Here is a 19,959-nt window from a genome sequence, read left to right as displayed (position 1 = left end):
CGTGCGCAGACATGCCGTCGCTGGTTACGTTTGCTTCTAGGTGCGAACAGGGCTCCGGAACGGATCCCGTTCGTAACCAGAGGTACCACTGTACTCTGAAAGTACAGAAGGCCACCATCCTCCTGAAGCTAAGCAGGTCCAGGTATGGTCAGTGCCCAGATGGGAGAACCACATGTCTGTCACCTTGGATTCCATGGTGAAGAAATGTAGGATGGAGATGTAATGAAATCACACAGAAAGCAACTGCTAAGCTCTCCTGAGGGAAAACGTTGTGGTGTGGTTTCTTTTATTTCAAATACTTATAACTCACTTTTCACCAAATGGTCTCAGGGCAGGAACAATGAAGTTAAGGTAAAAAACTGTGCATATTCCTCCAAGGTACCAACCACAGTGATTTGTGTCTATTTTAACTGTAAACATATCTGGCTCCTGAAAAGGACTCAATGTTGAAACGTGTTTGCTCTTTCATTATTAACATTCATATTTATATGTTTCAATGGGGATTTGGCCTCTATAAACCCTACAAAATTGCAGCTTAAATATTTTTATATTTTGTTAATAACATTTCATTTTGTAATGTATTATTTGTAAAAACAGATTGCTACAGTAACTCCGTTTTTTTTAGAAACAGTATTTTGTCAGAGATAAGATCGTATTTTAAGCCTTCCAGGGTAGGGAATACAAGTTTATTAAAACCACAATTAACAATATTTCAAAAGTAAAGCAGGCAACACAGAATCTATAACCAATCCAAGTAAAAAATGTTTTCAATCAGCAACTCCCCCCCTTCAAAAGTCTGGGTAAAGACACGATGCCTGAATGACGGGCGCCCTTGGGACAGATTAACAACTAGCCTAAACCCACAGCAAAATCGCCAGCTTGCAAGATCTCCATGGGAGGGAGGGAACGCTCCTGTCATTGTTCCTCGAGAGCTTGCAAGAAGAGGAGTAATAGCATTTAGGCACAGTCAATGCTGTCCGTCACAACAGATTGCCTTTAAGAGCGTGCCATTTTGCTGTGAGGCACATAGCAGCAGCACGACTGTCAAAGTGCCCGCGGTGTATCTTTCCTTTCGCTGGGACAGCAAGAGCCTGCTCCTTATATCATTTCCTCTCCAACTTCCTTTCCCCACAATGAACCTCCATCCCTATTTTTCAACTGCATTTCAGGGTTTGAATATATCCCCCCTCTAATTCGCTTATTCATTCCTTACGCAACTGACCCGTTTCATCTATTTTCCTGATCTTTCCCTGTCGTCTCCTCCATTTCCCATCCACAGCGGCTCCCCTCTTTCCCTCACAATGGTTTCTCCACATCCTCTTCCTTACTTCATGTGCATGGACCTTCAAAATTACATTGACAAATTATGGTTTGAGAAGATGCAACACTAAGCTTCTCCTTCAATAGTCAAATTTGCCCATGGAAAAACTAAACTGGATAGGTTGCTTACCTCATACGCACTATCCCGATAAGAGTAGTCGATAACTTTACTGACAGTTTTCCCATAATGCAGCAGCGACTGAGAGAAGAAAGCAGATTGCCTGGTAAATGTGGCAGAAAATAGACCAGCTGGACTAAACGTTGCTGTGATTCTTCTGGCAAAATAGCGACAGCACCATCTAGTGGATCTGAAAAAAAGAATCAGCAGCTAACATCATCTGAAAACCTCAAAATGGGGTGCTTTTTCAGCTGGCGGAAGTTTCCACGCTCCACTCTAAACTACTGAGCCAGTGTGGTGTAGTGGTTCAGAGCGGTGGACTCGTAATCTGGGGAACCGGGTTCGCGTCTCCGCTCCTCCACATGCAGCTGCTGGGTGACCTTGGGCCAGTCACACTTCTCTGAAGTCTCTCAGCCCCACTCACCTCACAGAGTGTTTGTTGTGGGGGAGAAAGGGAAAGGAGAATGTTAGCCGCTTTGAGACTCCTGAAGGGGAGTGAAAAGCGGGATATCAAATCCAAACTCTTCTTCTACTGTAAAGGAGAAACTGGTTGCATTACCACAAGAGCCACATCAGGAAATCCCAGAGCAAGAGCAGGTTCAAATGTCACCTGCAGTGGGGAAAGCGGGTGGGCTGTGTAACTGCAAGGGGGCCACTCAAGAGAACCACAGCTACCGCTAGGCAATCCTACCCACTTCTTCATGGTGTGTGCCATCCCACACACAAAGAGCCAGGGCAGGTGGTACCAAGGCAGTAACAGATTCAGCCTTGTCCACCCCAAAGAAGTTATCTCCTCGAGCCCAGATTCCTATCACACAAGGGCCAATCAACGTGTCAAGCTGCATAGTTCAGGGACAGAGATTCCTCTCAGAAAGCTACGGGGAAATGTGATGGCGGTTGGCACTGGGAAGCAGGTGACAGGAACTAGCAGGAAAAAGACTGAGTGGGCAGCAGCAGTCCCTCGGGGGGGGGGGGGGGCTTGATAAAAGATGAAAAGACCAGAGTCACAATGGCACCCACTGGAAACAGAACAGAATGAAAATGAACACCAATGTACAAGTCAGAAGAGCAGTTGAGAGAGAAAGGAATGGAGGGGAAGGAAGGCTCTGCTTGATGCTCCCACTGCAGATTTCAAAAAGGACCTGAGAGAAGCAGGAGCCCTTCTGAGCGTGTCCATGGGGCTGGGGCGGGGCGTAGGGTCCCACCAGAACTCGCTCACTTAGCTCTAGGAAGTTCTGGATGTTGCTTGTGCAGAGCCCAGGAAGAAGGCACACCAGCTAAAAATGAACGATGCCAAAGAACTATTAAATTTTCTTCAAAGGTAAAGGTACCGCTGCCCGTCAGGGCCAGTCGTGACCGACTCTAGGGTTGCGCGCTCATCTCGCTCAAGAGGCCGGGAGCCAGCGCTTGTCCGCAGACAGCTTCTGGGTCACGTGGCCAGTGTGACTAAGCCGCAGCTGGCGAACCAGCGCAGCACACGGAAACGCCGTTGACCTTCCCGCTGGAGAGCGGTCCCTATTTATCTACTTGCACTTTGGGGTGCTTTCGAACTGCTAGGTTGGCAGGAGCTGGGACCAAGCAGCAGGAGCTCACCCGCCGCGGGGATTCGAACCGCCGACCTTTCGATCAGCAGGTCCTAGGCACTGTGGCTTAACCCACAGCGCCACCCGCATCCCTACATTTTCTTCAAAGAACAGCTCAATTATGTAGCTCAATTCATCACCCAGATCCAGCCAGCATTTTCAAATGGAGAGGGAAAAGCACATGTTTCTTCCTTTGCACCTACCCAATCCTTCACGTGAAACAAATTTATCAAATTCTTGCTCCCTTTCCAGAATTTTTTCCATGATACGATTGAGTGATGGTTACAGGATTCCAATTGACAAGTGTGAAATCAGGAAATCTGAGGGGCATTTAACATGGTGTAACTAAAGCCACCAGAGACCTGAAGCTGGATCACACCCAAGGCCCATGTAGTTGAGCACAACAGCACACCAAAGGCATTAAAATATGGCTGTTTTCTTTTCAATCCTTTTCCTAATGATTTCTAGCATGAAATCCACCTTTTCCACAGCTGTCACACATTGCGATAGAGCAATATTGATTTAAAAAAAGAAACTACTTTTTTTGGAAGCAGCTTTGCCTGGGAAAGTACATATATATTTTTTAAATAATGAAATATATATGTGGATAGCATTTTCTCCAGATTTCTTCTTTCCAAAAACTAATTTGGCACATGTACTTCTCACTTCCAAAGAACACTACAGCTCCTGTGATGGCTTACCATAATATGAAGGAAGCAGCCTATTATTATGAGAGGAGAAACCAAAAAATACACCTCATCTGAGATTCCTCAGAAACCAAGAGTCTTTATTCCCTATTGCTAATTTAAGAAGTTCTGCAAATGAGGTACCGTAAATTCGAGGAGCAGCAGCTTGCAAACTTTGCAGGATTTCTTTGTTTGCCCGGGATGCAGCCGAATAAATAGTACCAATCAACTGGTCCGAAAGCTCCGCGTTTCTCAAACCAAGAAGAACAAGTTGTTGAGGTAGACCAGCCAGCCAACGAGTTAATACTTTGCTCCTGCTTCTAGTATGTGCAAGGGAGAAAAAGGCAAAGGGAAAGTAACACGTGTTAGAATATGGTTTCAGAGAATGGGAAACTTGGTTTTGAAGAGGAGGAACCCCTCCACCCCAATTCATCAGCCCATTTTCACATGGCAAATTTTGGCAGGGATTTCCTCAGTGGAAGAGTGTGTCAAAACTGTTTCTCAAGGTACTCACTGACAGTTTCCCTCTGTGGTTTTTAATTGTACAATGTGTTTTTACTGTGACCTAAGTTGATTTATTGCATTTATTTATTGCATGATGGCAGCCCCCACTTTTTCTACCCCAAGTGTCCCCGGAATGATGCTGAATTGCAGGACAATTTTGTTCTATAGACATTTGGGGTGTGGGGGGGGGCAGGCAGTAGTAGCTGATGGCCAGTTGCTACCATGAGGGATCCTGCCCCCTTTGAGACAACACAAATATGAGATAAAGGACACAAAAAAGAAAAACCCATTGCCGGTCTACTGCCACTTGCAAACAGTAAGAAGCATCTGGAAACACTTGAGAATCACCACCCCTCTCAAGCTAGAAGGTTCAAAAAAGAACTTGCCCTAATTAAGTACATATGATTTACACATTTCCGTAAGTGTTCAAGGCTGATCATATCATATATAAACAAACAAAATTACAATTTAAGCCTTCAGCATACCTTTATATTTAGTATTCCCACCCAATTCCTATCCCTACTTCTGGAGTGTTCTGTTCTGCACTGCCACACTTTTGACCCAGTCAGCTGCTGGAAATCATTTATTAACGTTACACAGGCACCGGCATTATACTATTTCGGACACCTGCATTTTTATTTTAAAAAATCAGCAAGCTTATCCGGACATAAAATTTAGTTATGTACAGTCATACCTCCGTTTATGTAACCCTCTGGTTACGTAAACTTCGGGATGCGCGCATGGCAAACTTGGAAGTATTTCACTGGGTTTCACCGCATGTGCATGCGCAGAAGCGGTCCTCAGGTTGCGGAAACCTCAGAATCTGACCAGATCGGGATCGGAACAGATCCCGTCCGCACCCAGAAGTACCACTGTATACCTATTTTTAAATTCCGCTGATTTCATTTGTGTATCATTGATAATTGTTTTATGTATGCCACCTTAGGGATTTTTTGATTTAAGCCATTTATATATTTTTCTAAACAACACAATTTTCTGAAGATCATCAGAACATGTAGCTCCTGGAGAAGCAGTCTGTGTAAATAGAACAGGTAGGAGGAAGGAAAGATTTGCCTGGGACTGGGAGAACACCCTCCAAGTTGAGTGTCAACAGAGAATGGGAGAAGAACCTTCCTGCGCGAGAGCAGAAAGGAGATGTTCTCGTGCGGAAGTGGGTGGGCCAAGCTTTCTTTGGGAGCAATGTCAGGGCAGGGGCATTGGGCATCCATTCCCCACGTCTGCCAGGAGGATACCAAGTCCTTCTTCCTCCACAGGGCCACACTTCAAGAGAATGGTCTCCATTGCCAGCACACAAGCTGATGGACACAGAGCGAAACTGCTGCATCCCCCCCCCCCAATTCTCCCAGCATGAGTGAATAATATGAGTGCATGTGAGAGCATGAGTGAATAAACATGGTACACATGTTTTTTGAAAGGAAAAACAAGTGTAACCTCTTTTGTCCCAGTTTGGTGGGATTTTATTGAATACATAAAAAAAGAAAATTGACATTTGTCTCTTCCACAAGCCTCTCAAGAAATCTGGGTTAAGCAACATCTAAATCACTGAATTTTTTTCTTGATGTAATACAGAGCCTTTATGTACAGAAATACAGGTTTTTTACTTCTGTAGATGTTTTAAGTCGTGTGCAACACACTTACTTGTGGACACTCTCCACTTACTTGTTCCTATCTTATTATTAATAATAATAGTAATAATAATAATAATAAATAATAATAATAATAATATTTATACCCCACCCTCCCCGGCCAGAGCTGGGCTCAGGGCAGCTAACACCAATAAAATTTCAGTAAAAGCCTAATAAGGGGGGGGGGATTTAAAATACAGGTTAAAATGCAATTTAAAATAAAAGCCCCATTTTAAAAGTCAAAACCATAAGGAGAGGGAAACCAGCTTTATCATTTTTCTTGTGAATGTAACTTTCTTCTTCCTATTATTTATTAAATTTATATAAAACCCTTCATCCGAGGTAAACAGGGCAGTTTACAATATAAACATCCATGCCAGCCTTGGTTTGGTTTAGTTTTTATGTGTTTGTCTGATAAAGTTCTATTCTGTTATTTGGATTATATGGACAATTTTTTTATTTAAAAAAAATCAAGATAAAGCCTAGTTTAGACTTTGGGAAATTGAACTGAAAGCTGAAATGAAAAATAATAATAATTGTTACCTGTTCGTATGAAGGTTCAACTCTTCCTTCTGATAAACTCTGCTAAAAAAATTCAAAAGCAATGTACGAATAGGGAAAGAAAGGTTTCTTTGCTGGTAAAGAGTATACACGGCTTTCATTAGCGTCTCTGCTGCCACTAAGAGGGAAGACAAATGAAAAAGGATGTTTTACCTCCTCTCCATACTTTGGAACAGGTATTCAGCAATTTCTTGCACCAAACCAGACATCTAACATGGGTAACTATGAAACTATAGCAAAGGCCAGTGTGGCAACAGATGTACTTGTGTGGATGTTATTGTATCTTCCTGCTAAAGCGTCTTGACATCTCAATGCACAAATACACCCCACCCCCGGCACATATATATGTAATTTATTAGTCATTTTCTTTTTGCCATGGCAACTCAAAAAGACTTACTTCCAATTCTAAGCTTACAATAAAATCCACTGCTGGTAACTTCCTTATTGAACATCATGAGAGGGGGGAAAAATCTAAACATTTCTAAAGTCTAGTAAAGGTAAAGGTAAAGGTACCCCTGCCCAAACGGGCCAGTCTTGACAGACTCTGGGGTTTGTGCGCCCATCTCACATCTATTGGCCGGGGGCCAGCGCTGTCCGAAGACACTTCCGGGTCACGTGGCCAGCGTGACAACGCTGCTCTGGCGAGCCAGAGCCGCACACGGAACGCCGTTTACCTTCCCGCTGGTAAGCGGTACCTATTTATCTACTTGCCCCCGGGGGTGCTTTCGAACTGCTAGGTGGGCAGGCGCTGGGACCGAGCAGCGGGAGCGCACCCCGCCGCGGGGATTCGAACCGCCGACCTTTCGATCGGCAAGCCCTAGGCGTTGAGGCTTTAGCCCACAGCGCCACCCGCGTCCTATAAGCATATTCAAATGGAGAATCTATCACTGTAAAACGATGCATGCAACCATTTTTTCCTGCTGCTAACCCATGCTACAAACAGTGGCTTCGCACCACAGTGAGTTCTGAAATATAAAAAGGGTGCATGTCCTGATCATATCTTTTATGGTTAGGAGAGGAGGTGAACTGTATTAATCTAAGGTACAAAACTGCTCTAAATCACTTCTGGATTGTCTCACCAACATGAAGTAATGCAAATAGCCTAGAAAAATGCCACATATTGGTAAATGCATAGACAGAGACTGTACACTCAGTGGGTCTTACCTTTGTTTATTTGTATCTGTAGAAGTCTCCAAGTCACTTTGAGCAATTTATTCAATTGCTTACTGTTTAACTTACAGCCATTGTGAAGGGGGAGCTTACAACCATCGTGGAGGGTCTCGATCACAAACTTTCTAATCATATCTAGCCAATGAGAATCCATTTGCAGTGTTGAAGCACTTGCCAATGAGACCATGATTTCGCATAAGGTTAAATTCAACATGAGATGATCAATGTTTGACGACGTCATACAATACTTGTTGCTAAATGAAAGACAGAGAAGTGTTTATGAAAACTGGCACAAAGCATTATTCAATAGTGAAGAATTCTACTGGGGCCCATAACTCTATAGATATTTCAAATAAGAAGGCATATACCGTATTTTTTGCTCTATAAGACTCACTTTTTCCCTCCTAAAAAGTAAAGGGAAATGTGTGTGCATCTTATGGAGTGAATGCAGGCTGCGTAGCTATCCCAGAAGCCAGAACAGAAAGAGGGATCACTGCTTTCACTGCGCAGCGATCCCTCTTGTTGTTATGGCTTCTGAGATTCAGAATAATTTTTTTCTTGTTTTACTCCTCCAAAAACTAGGTGCGTCTTATGGTCTGGTGCGTTTTATAGAGCGAAAAATGCGGTACTCCAAAGCGTTAAAAGTTTCAACAGGTTCCGCTGCAACATGAACACAGAAGAGTAAGCTTCTGAATTTCTCCTGGTGGCAATGCCAAAAAGCAGGAGGAAACCTTGCAAACCCAAGGTTCACTGGGTACTATTCCTAGAAAACTAGAATTTAGCACAGATCTGAACAAATGCCAGTATAAGAGAAAAGGGGTGGTTGCATATATCAGTCTTTCATCCACATAGGACAAGCACAAATTACTATGCAGTACACAGGTATTTCTCTCCAGTTAGTTGGCTTATGCAATACCATACATCAAAACACATAAAAAAACAGAACTCAATCAAATTTATTGTCTGAAAATATTCTCTTACGAACAAAACTGCATTATGCATTACTTATGAAGGAATTACTGTTACTCTGAGTTAACAACAAAAATTCCTTACAGTGAGGATGGGGGGGGGGGAGAAAAATGCCTGTTGATCAACCAACCGCTGAGCTTTCTCCACTGCTACTCCAGGATTTTTCTATGGTTGTGAAAATTTAAGAACTCGGATCACAACCTACTGATTATTTGAAAAGGGAACCACTCAATTCTGACTCTCCTGGTCTTATAAGCAATACCTTTTCAAGGGCTCTTTCTTTCGGTGCTTGCTTGTTTCTTGGAAAGAGTAAGGAAAATGAGACATGAAATGGTGCTTGAAATCATTCAGGTAATTTGCTCGAAGCCACACTTCCTGTAAGAAAGGCACCATACATTAATAATTTTCTCCAAGTGCTAAGAGTTTTAAGGAAAGGTATACAAATAGAAAGATCATAAGGGGCTAATTTATGGATTTTTTCCAAACTTGATTAGGTAAGAGGGCAAGGATGCAAATAATTTCCTGTAACATATCATTTCAGCAACTTCCGTTTCTTACCATTTCATCCAGATCTTCATTTTGCTTTACAAGCTTCCACAACAGGTATATGATACCAAGTACTTGCTCCATTAGCTGCTGAGATCCAGGTTCCAGAAGATTTCCAAGAATGGGAGTCGCAAGTTGTGCAGGTGATGCTTCAATCCAACAATTAAGCAGCAATGGAATTATAATTTGAATAAATCGTTTTAAATTCTCAGGAGATGACAGGCCATTTTCAACACTGCCTGTCATACTTACCAAAGACCTAGAACAAAGGCCAAAACATTCTTTACAAAACTACTGCACAGAAAGAAATGTATTTACAGTTATAATTCTACACACAGACCCAGAATAAGCCCTGTTTGACACAGTAAGACTTATTTTGAAGTAGTATACAACCGGCTGTATGAGCATGTATGAATGCTGGTCAGGAGAACAGCCATTTATACCAGTGTTTCCCAAACTTTTTTGGGCAACGGCACACCTGTTTACTGAAAAAAATCTCGCGGCACACCACCATTAAAGCCCCGCCCCGTGACGTCAGCGCGCAGCGTCACGCCGGGAGGGACGCACGAAAGTGAAAGTTTTTTCCCTCCCCCTTGCCGGGGAACCTCCAAGCTTTGGGGGTGGGAGGAGGCAGCAGAGCGAGGGACTGAGGGACGGCGGCAACTGAGGCGGCGGCGGCTGTTGTGGTGGTGGCGGCGATAGCGGGCGGAGGAGGGGGCGGCGGCGGGGCTTGAGGAGCCGTCGCCGGGAGTTGCTGCTGCTGCTGTTGCTGCTGCTGCCCGGACATGCCGGCCTCCTCCTCCTCCGCTGTCTCGCGCTCCTCCCTTTTGCACGCGCTGCCCCGCCGCTCGGCACCACCACCGCGGAGCCGCCCCCGGCTCGACGCGGATCCTCGCCGCCGCCGCCTCTCACCGCCCGACTCCCTCCCACGGCACACCAGCCAATGTCTCACGGCACAGTAGTGTGCCGCGGAACACCGGTTGGGAAACACTGATTTATACAAAATGATGTCAATTTGGAGGAGACCATGTACAGGTTATTTACAGTTATAATTGTGCTATTCTTACATTGCTCCATGAAAGTGAGTGGTTCATGAGAAACATGTATAGGCAGTAGCCAATGAAAACCCAGCCTCCTCAATTACACACATTTGGGTGCAGAAAGGTGGGAGCCACACCCCTTGATGCATAGGCATAACTCATGGGCCACCCATATGAATGGCAGCCCAAGTCTGCAGTCTTCTCAAAAGAGGCTCTGCACAAAACCCACGTGTGTGACTGCACAGCATTACTGCAATAAGCCTCACGATATTGCCATGGTCAGCAGCAGCCAGCTCACTACATTTCACATCAGTGACAAAGCATGAACCTTCAAACATGTTGTAAGCACGCTATTTCTTACCTTAGCCGGAAAGATGAATGAATTCTGAGTTGTGGGCCACCATTTTCATACAACTGGATGTGTTGCTGGCCACTGGCATATTCCTGCCAATTAACATGCAAGGAGTTTCTTGGTACTTGTGGGTTGTCATTTGGCTCTTGTAGCCCTTCACTGTCAGTTTCTAATTCACTGGATCCTTCCACCAGCACCTGAAGGAACTTTCGGAGCCTGACCAACACATTAAGCCTCCATTGCTGTGAAGTTACCCTACGATTAGGATTAACAGACAGCATCCAGCATATTTTCTCCTTATTTTTCAGTTGTTTTGACAGTTGTTGATGAGAAATAAGTTCTACAAAGTTATTCAGCAACACACTACTGCGATCCATCAGGAGAGTAGGGTATTCCTCCAACAGAATGTCCAATACCTTCAAAGAATCCTCCTGAATTCCTTCACTGATATGAGTCATGGCACTAGAAAGATGTGCACTAAGTAATGGGAAAAATGGAGAGATGTGTTCAGCTCGTATTTTGGGAGCCAAGAACTTAAGGAGGCAGATTGCTGCTGCTCGTACAGCAGAATCTTTGTCTGTAAACACAGCTGCCAGCTCGCTTAGTATATTTGAAAGGTGTGCATCAATGATGAATGGATACTGGGACAGCAGATCTTTGAGTCCAAAAAGGGCACTTTGTTTAATTCCTGCACTATAGTGGTTCATTTGTGAAAGCAGATCCTAGAAGAAATACAGAGTTGGTAATTGCCTGAAAAACTACATCACAAACTTATAACTATTACATTAGTGGTTGAAAGGTTTTATACACTCCCAAAGCAAGAAATAAAAGCAACCTTCACACCAGCACAGCAAAAACAAAGCATTACAACGTTAAGAAACCATCAGCCCCTTCTTTTGCACAACTGGGGGAAATAAGCTCACATATTTGTTGCCTGCTTGGCAGGGGGTTGGACTCGATGGCCCTTGTGGTCTCTTCCAACTCTATGATTCTATGATTTCAGTTAATTGTACCTATTTCTGCACAGGCTTAGGCTGCATACATCAAAACAAACATTTCTCAGAGGCGGAGCTAGATGTCACCTTTGCTGTTTAATCAATGTTTAGAAATTACTGGAATTCAAGCAGGAGACATAAATCTGCATTTATGTAAATGACAGAGTGTTTATGCTTTAAAATGCAAAGCAATCAATGAAAATCCAAGGCAATCAATGCTAAGATTGAATGTAACTTTATAGGTCTTCAGTACACAATCAGAATATAAATAAAACCCAACCCAGTTGCTTGGAAATCTTATCATAGTAGAACAATTAAAAATAAAACTAATGAACATTAGTCAAACACAGAGCAGACCTACTGAAATCCATGGATGCAAGTACTGATAAGTTCATTGGTTTCAGTGGGTCTATTTGGAGTAGGACTTGGTTCAGTAGTGGGGAACCTTTGACCTGCGGTCCTAATCAGACCTACTAGGCCTTGCCACTTGGTCTGCAAGCCCATGTTGGCCAAGCCATGCCCACTTGCCCTGCGCTGTACACCAAATAGGCACCACCTATTAGTTGATTGGCAACACCTGCAAAGTCCTGTGCAAAGCACCATGCCCTGGACTTTGAAAATCCTGACAATCAGCTGATCATCATCACTTATGAAGCCCTGTGCCTAGTGATCTGCAACCGCTGATAATCAGCTGATTATCAACAATGGTCACAAGGGTCATTCAAATAACAAGGAGTCTTGATAGACTAGACCTGGAAGATGGACATAATACAAAGTACCTGAGAATCACAATGAATTTCAGGAGACAGCATACTTATGGTGCTACCTTGGGCAAATCAACTCTTATGGAACTCCCCTCTTCTAAAGGCACTGAAGGCTTCACCACTGTTGGAACTTTGCCACATGATGAAGACACTTTGTGACAGAAAGCAGTATTTAAAAGCATCTATCTTGTAACAATACAACTCATGAGATGGAGATGTTGAACACCACGGATACAACAAAGACACTTGTTGTTGTTGTTTAGTCGTTTAGTCGTGTCCGACTCTTCGTGACCCCATGGACCAGAGCACGCCAGGCACTTCTGTCCTCCACTGCCTCCCGCAGTTTGATCAAACTCATGCTAGTGGCTTCAAGAACACCATCCAACCATCTCATTCTCTGTCGTCCCCTTCTCCTTGTGCCCTCCATCTTTCCCAACATCAGGGTCTCTTCTCATGAGGTGGCCAAAGTATTGGAGCCTCAGCTTCACGATCTGTCCTTCCAGTGAGCACTCAGGGCTGATTTCCTTCAGAATGGAGAGGTTTGATCTTCTTGCAGTCCATGGGACTCTCAAGAGTCTCCTCCAGCACCATAATTCAAAAGCATCAATTCTTCGGCGATCAGCCTTCTTTATGGTCCAGCTCTCACTTCCATACATCACTACTGGGAAAACCATGGCTTTTACTATACGGACCTTTGTTGGCAAGGTGATGTCTCTGCTTTTTAAGATGTTGTCTAGGTTTGCCATCGCCTTTCTCCCAAGGAGCAGGCGTCTTTTAATTTCGTAACTGCTGTCACCATCTGCAGTGATCATGGAGCCCAAGAAAGTAAAATCTCTCACTGCCTCCATTTCTTCCCCATCTATTTGCCAGGAGGTGATGGGCCCAGTGGCCATGATCTTCGTTTTTTTGATGTTGAGCTTCAGACCATATTTTGCGCTCTCCTCTTTCACCCTCATTAAAAGGTTCTTTAATTCCTCTTCACTTTCTGCCATCAAGGTTGTGTCATCTGCATATCTGAGGTTGTTGATATTTCTTCCGGCAATCTTAATTCCGGCTTGGGATTCATCCAGCCCAGCCTTTCGCATGATGAATTCTGCATATAAGTTAAATAAGCAGGGAGACAATATACAGCCTTGCCGTACTCCTTTCCCAATTTTGAACCAATCAGTTGTTCCATATCCAGTTCTAACTGTAGCTTCTTGTCCCACATAGAGATTTCTCAGGAGACAGATGAGGTGATCAGGCACTCCCATTTCTTTAAGAACTTGCCATAGTTTGCTGTGGTCAACACAGTCAAAGGCTTTTGCATAGTCAATGAAGCAGAAGTAGATGTCTTTCTGGAACTCTCTGGCTTTCTCCATAATCCAGCGCATGTTTGCAATTTGGTCTCTGGTTCCTCTGCCTCTTCTAAATCCAGCTTGCACTTCTGGGAGTTCTCGGTCCACATACTGCTTGAGCCTTCCTTGTAGAATTTTAAGCATAACCTTGCTAGCATGTGAAATGAGTGAAATTGTGCGTTAGTTGGAGCATTCTTTGGCACTGCCTTTCTTTGGGATTGGAATGTAGACTGATCTTCTCCAATCCTCTGGCCACTGCTGAGTTTTCCAAACTTGCTGGCATATTGAGTGTAGCACCTTAACAGCATCATCTTTTAAAATTTTAAACAGTTCAGCTGGAATACCATCACTTCCACTGGCCTTGTTATTTGCAGTGCTTTCTAAGGCCCATTTGACTTCACTCTCCAGGATGTCTGGCTCAAGGTCAGCAACCACACTACCTGGGGTGTACGAGACATCCATATCTTTCTGGTATAATTCCTCTGTGTATTCTTGCCACCTCTTCTTGATGTCTTCTGCTTCAGTTAGATCTTTACCACTTTTGTCCTTTATTATGGTAATCTTTGTACGAAATGTTCCTTTCATATTTCCGATTTTCTTGAACAGATCTCTGGTTCTTCCCATTCTGTTGCTTTCCTCTATTTCTTTGCATTGCTCGTTTAAGAAGGCCTTCTTGTCTCTCCTTGCTGTTCTTTGGAAATCTGCATTCAATTTCCTGTATCTTTCACTATCTCCCTCGCATTTTGCTTGCCTTCTCTCCTCCGCTATTTGTAAGGCCTCGTTGGACAGCCACTTTGCTTTCTTGCATTTCTTTTTCATTGGGATGGTTTTAGTTGCTGCCTCCTGTATAATGTTGTGAGCCTCCATCCATAGTTCTTCAGGCACTCTGTCCAGCAAATCTAAATCCTTAAACCTGTTCCTCACTTCCACTGTGTATTCATAAGGGATTTGGTTTAGATTGTATCTTACCTGTCCAGTGGTTTTTCCTACTTTCTTCAGTTTAAGCTTGAATTTTGCTATAAGGAGCTGATGATCTGAGCCACAGTCAGCTCCAGGTCTTGTTTTTGCTGACTGTATAGAGCTTCTCCATCTTTGGCTGCAGAGAATATAATCAATCTGATTTCGATGTTGCCCATCTGGGGATGTCCATGTGTAGAGTCGTCTCTTGTGTTGTTGGAAAAGCGTGTTTGTGATGACCAGCTTGTTCTCTTGACAGAACTCTATTAGCCTTTGCCCTGCTTCGTTTTGATCTCCAAGGCCAAACTTGCCAGTTGTTCCTTTTATCTCTTGATTCCCTACTTTAGCATTCCAATCCCCTATAATGAGCAGAACATCCTTCTTTGGTGTCACTTCGATAAGGTTTTGTAAGTCTTCATAGAACTGGTCAATTTCAGTTTCTTCAGCACCAGTAGTTGGTGCATAAACTTGGATTACTGTGATGTTAAAAGGTCTGCCTTGGATTCGTATCGAGATCATTCTATCATTTTTGAGACTGCATCCCAGTACAGCTTTCGCCACTCTTTTGTTGACTGGCGAAAGCTGTACTGGGATGCAGTCTCAAAAATGATAGAATGATCTCGATACGAATCCAAGGCAGACCTTTTAACATCACAGTAATCCAAGTTTATGCACCAACTACTGGTGCTGAAGAAACTGAAATTGACCAGTTCTATGAAGACTTACAAAACCTTATCGAAGTGACACCAAAGAAGGATGTTCTGCTCATTATAGGGGATTGGAATGCACAGTAAGAGATTATTAGCTGAGGTTGTAAGGTATTCAGCAAGGGTCCTTGTAACTCTGATTTCAGCTTAACAATAATGCTAAAATTAAAAAGATTAGGTATTTTGAAATTTATTGTCTTCTCCAACTTATCTATGTAGCTGTCCAGATTCCTAGATACGATGTTTTGGCATCTCCAGTAGTATGTTAACCCTTGACAAAAGCTCACACTATATCAAAATCCCACAGATGCTAATGAACTCAAAAGTGCAACAATAATTGGTGGCATATAAATTCGCATTTCACTGTACCTTTATGTTAAGCTTTCTATTATTTGTTGGAAGCACTCCATCTTCTCTAAGCTGCTCGGATATATGTATGGCTCTTGTTTTGAAGTTTGTATCTGTTGCATTTTCTAGTCTAGGCTTCTTTTTTCCAACTTTTAGCTTCACCTTGTGAAAATCTTCTTGATGTTTCCTTTTCTTTGTCATTTTGAAGCCACTGTAGAAAAATATAGAGTTGAACAAGTATGTTTAAGGGGGGAAACTGAGCAAACAATTACTCAGACTCAGTTTCTGAAATCAAAGTCAATTGCTGGTTTTCTTCAGGGTCCGCAACATAATCCAAAAAGAAACTGCAAAGTGTACACCCTTATGCTCTACTCCCTAATGCTAGTCACCTGAAAATCTAGGAAAGATTGCCTTCTTCATGGCACTGCAGCTTACCTGATGAAGTTTCTCTTGAGTTCAAGATGAAGTTACGATAGATCCAACTCTGAAAATTCAGAGTGTAAGGTACTGTGATGGACGGCAAAAGAAATTCTGTGCATCTCCACATACAAAGGGTTCACAACATCAATATCAACATAGCCTAGCACCTTCACATTTAAAAAAGGGATATTAATAGTTGAAGGCTTTTACATGCATCCCCCCACTGAAGCGAGGGTTATGCTCCAGGCCCCTGCGTGCATAACTGAAATTGCATAAAGTGCAGAGCACCCTTTAAATGCTCTCTGCAATCCATACAAAAAAAAGACTGCATTCAAAAATATCCACAACTAGAACTGAACCTCCATCGGGAAACTGGAGAACATGCGGGAAAGTGGCGGCTGCTACTACTGCACTACCCTGCACATCAGCTATTAAGACGGAGAGGCTGAGCAGCTGGTCTCTTTGGGGCTTCCTCTGCCCTTACTGACACCCTCTTTGGGATCCGGGGAAGGTCTCCCTGCAAGCCACAGGGACTTTCCAGCTCTCTCCTGCCATTTCTGGGTTTGAACTGATTTTTTTTTTTATTTCCTAACGACTGCCCGTGAGACAATGCCTGTATTAGTGAACAGTATTGAATGCAAACTGGGAACTTTTTGGTTCAAAACCCCGGAGCCAAAATCATTCCCTCTAAGAGTTAAGCTGCAAATCTCTAATTAGGCTGCTTGTTTCAGACCACAGGAGGAAGGTCACATAAGCAAAAACTCAACCAGATAAAAACAGAATTTATCAGCATTCAGGAAGTTAAGGTGCCTGGAGAAAGGGTTTTAGACTAACCTTCAACCTGACACACCGGTTTTCCATATAAAGAAAGCCTTTTTGGATAACTAGAGTGCATAGCTGTTTCAAAGATAAAATAGGGAGGCATATTCTAGCCCCAACTATCAGCCATATTTCTTAGAGCCATTGGGAAGTTACACCCCTGCATCTCAGGAACAACTCCACCATAATCAATCTAACCCCACCTTATCAACCAATGAAGCAACTGCTGCAGGAAGCTTTCCTTCCCACCTCCCTGCCAGAACACTGGGCCCCAATAGCCAGTTGGCCTGGGACTGGGAAGCAGAAGGGGAACGCCACACATTGACATTGGCCCAGAGGAACAAGGGTGGATGGGCCAAAAGCATCACTTCTGTGCATGCAAAAACCACCAGCAAGGAAAGACCTGCCTGGCAGGAACTTTCACATAAAGGCTTATTTAGAACTCATCACTTTGTTCTGGGCATTGCAAAAACTTTTTTTTTACCATTTTTGCCCTCACTTCCGTGTGTGTGTGTGTGTGTGAAGCTTGTAAGCCTGAGGACAGGGCCTGTACCTTATTAAGGGAGGTGAATAAATCAGATAAAGGTACAAAGAGGCAGAAAATAAAAGAGATAATGATTTGAAACGGGGGGGGGGGAGAGGTCCAGGGGTTGGGAACCCCTTAAAATATATTGTTTTGTATTTTGGAATGAATGCAGTATGTAAACAAAAACTTTCTAAAATTAGATAGATAGATAGATAGATAGATATGGGACACGGGTGGCGCTGTGGGTTAAACCACAGAGCCTAGGACTTGCCAATCAGAAGGTCAGCAGTTCAAATCCCCACAACGGGGTGAGCTCCTGTTGCTCGGTCCCTGCTCCTGCCAACCTAGCAGTTCAAAAGCACATCAAAGTGCAAGTAGATAAATAGGTACTGCTCCAGTGGAAAGGTAAATGGCGTTTCTGTGCGCTGCTCTGGTTCGCCAGAAGCGGCTTAGTCATTCTGGCCACATGACCCGGAAGCTGCACGCCGGCTCCCTTGGCCAATAAAGCGAGATGAGGGCCGCAACCTGAGTCAGTCACGACTGGACCTAATGGTCAGGGGTCCCTTTACCTTTATTTATATACAGTGGTGCCCCGCAAGATGAACGCCTCGCGAGACGAAAAACTTGCAAGACGAAAGGTCCCCTCTGTCCCTGGACGGTCTCCATAGGAACGCATGGATTGATTTTCAATGCATTCCTATGGGAAACCGTGCTTCGCAAGACGAAAAACTCGCAAGTAGAAAAAACTTGCGGAACGAATTAATTTCGTCTTGCGAGGCACCACTGTATATGTGTGTGAGTGAGTGATACCCTCGCGTCTCAGGGTTCTCCCCTAAGAAGGATTACCATCAGGGTAATTATTATTATTATTATTACTACTACTATTTCCATACCGTCCTTCCATCTGATGATCTCAGGACACAGATTTACAATATAAAAGCACAAAAGTATAGTATCAAACAAACAAAACACACACCCTCCGCGCGCCGCTTTTAAAGGCCATAGATGGTTTAATGAGCCAAAAGTGACTTTCGGAACGACCACTATTGTCGTTGAGGGCGAAGAGCCACAGCGTCCCCGGTAGGGCTGGAGAAGGGACTCCCGCCTAAAACCCGGAGAGCCGCCGCTGCTGCTGCCAGCCAGTGCAGACAGTACGGAGCCGGAGGGAAGCATTGTCCCGACGCGGCGTGAGGCGGGTTCCTCGCGTCCCTGGCGGGCCTCCCGCTGCCAAGCGAGAAGCAGCAGCAGCAGCGGGGGGGGAGGGGCTGTCACGGACCGGGGTGACCAACGGAAAAGCAAGAAGCGGGGGCGGCGCCGGCGCAGTGAAAGAAAGAAAGCCCGCTTCTCCGCCCGCCCCACTTACCCACCTCCGGCACGCGCGGCCGGCAGCGACGGAAACGCGCTCGGGGAGTCCTTCCGGGTCACGAGGAGCCACGGTTTCCAGAAGCCGCCCAATCAGCAGGGCGGCTGAGTGGAGCACGTGACCCCAGCAGCGGCGTAGTCCACCTGGAACCCTCCTCCGGAGAGGGAGGCGGAGCGCTGACTGGGGAAAGCGCGGGAGGGGAAGGGAGGCTTCGCGCCTGGCGCCGCCTTCAGGAGCGGAGGTGGAACAGCAGCCTGACAGGGACTCGAGGCATCTTGCAGATAAAAATGAGAGCAGCTCAAAGCAAATGCGTGTACAGTGGTACCTCGGGTTACAGACGCTTCAGGTTACATACGCCGCTAACCCAGAAATATTACCTCGGGTTAAGAACTTTGCTTCAGGATGAGAACAGAAATCGTGCTCTGGCGGCGCGGCAGCAGCAGGAGGCCCCATTAGCTAAAGTGGTGCTTCAGGTTAAGAACAGTTTCAGGTTAAGAACGGACCTCCGGAACGAATTAAGTACTTAACCCGAGGTACCACTGTACCTGCACTGTACATATATATTTTAAGAAAAAAATAAAACATAGATAGAATTAAAACATTGTGTGCGCACACACAGAGAGTATCATTAAAACCAGGGGTCAGCAAGGTTTATCTTGCCTGGGCCGGATCAGTCCCACTGTGGGCCGGATTGCGCATGAACGTGAGCGTGCCCACGATTTTCAGCACCTGCGTCTGCGCAGACATGATTTTCAGTATATGTGGATTCGCAGATGCGATTTCCTGTGCAGCAAAAGTGAGTTTCCACGCCAGTTTAGCGCAGTGCGAGAGCAGGCAGTTCGGTTCAGGGGTGGCTCGTGAACCGGTCAAACAACCTCCGCAGGCCGCTTCCAGCCCATGGGCCTTAGCTTGCCTACCCGATTGTTGTTGTTTAGTCGTTTAGTCATGTCCGACTCTTCGTGACCCCCTGGACCAGAGCACGCCAGGCAATCCTGTCTTCCACTGCCTCCCACAGTTTGGTCAAACTCATGCTGGTATCTTCAAGAACACTATCCAACCATCTCGTCCTCTGTCGTCCCCTTCTCGCTGTGCCCTCCATCTTTTCCAACATCAGGGTCTTTTCCAGGGAGTCTTCTCTTCTCATGAGGTGGCCAAAGTCTTGGAGCCTCAGCTTCACGATCTGTCCTTCCAGTGAGCACTCAGGGCTGATTTCCTTAAGAATAGATAG

General features: G+C 44.7%; 1 protein-coding gene across 4 annotated transcripts in view; it reads right to left on the bottom strand.

Moving 5' to 3' along the window:
• The window catches only part of TEX10 (testis expressed 10), a 39,561-nt gene extending 20,756 nt beyond the window's left edge, over nt 1–18,805 (bottom strand). The window contains exons 1-9 of one of the 4 annotated variants that reach the window (XM_082194771.1): nt 18,736–18,805; nt 15,625–15,814; nt 10,505–11,217; nt 9,116–9,362; nt 8,820–8,932; nt 7,583–7,842; nt 6,401–6,536; nt 3,852–4,027; nt 1,451–1,628 (exon numbers count right to left, since the gene is read on the bottom strand). In XM_082194771.1, the coding sequence (XP_082050897.1) occupies nt 1,451–1,628; nt 3,852–4,027; nt 6,401–6,536; nt 7,583–7,842; nt 8,820–8,932; nt 9,116–9,362; nt 10,505–11,217; nt 15,625–15,804 (2,003 nt within the window). In that variant the 5' untranslated portion in view covers nt 15,805–15,814; nt 18,736–18,805. Of the gene's footprint in view, nt 1–1,450; nt 1,629–3,851; nt 4,028–6,400; nt 6,537–7,582; nt 7,843–8,819; nt 8,933–9,115; nt 9,363–10,504; nt 11,218–15,624; nt 15,815–16,038; nt 16,955–18,731 lie in introns of those variants that run through there. The other 3 variants (XM_082194769.1, XM_082194768.1, XM_082194770.1) reach the window with 3 other exon arrangements.
• Nucleotides 18,806–19,959: the final 1,154 nt, after the last annotated feature.

Source organism: Podarcis vaucheri, assembly GCF_965113315.1.
Source record: "Podarcis vaucheri genome assembly, chromosome: 13".
NCBI lineage: Eukaryota > Metazoa > Chordata > Lepidosauria > Squamata > Lacertidae > Podarcis > Podarcis vaucheri.
Note: the sequence above shows the minus strand (reverse complement) of the source record. Positions and strands in the feature narration are given on the sequence as shown.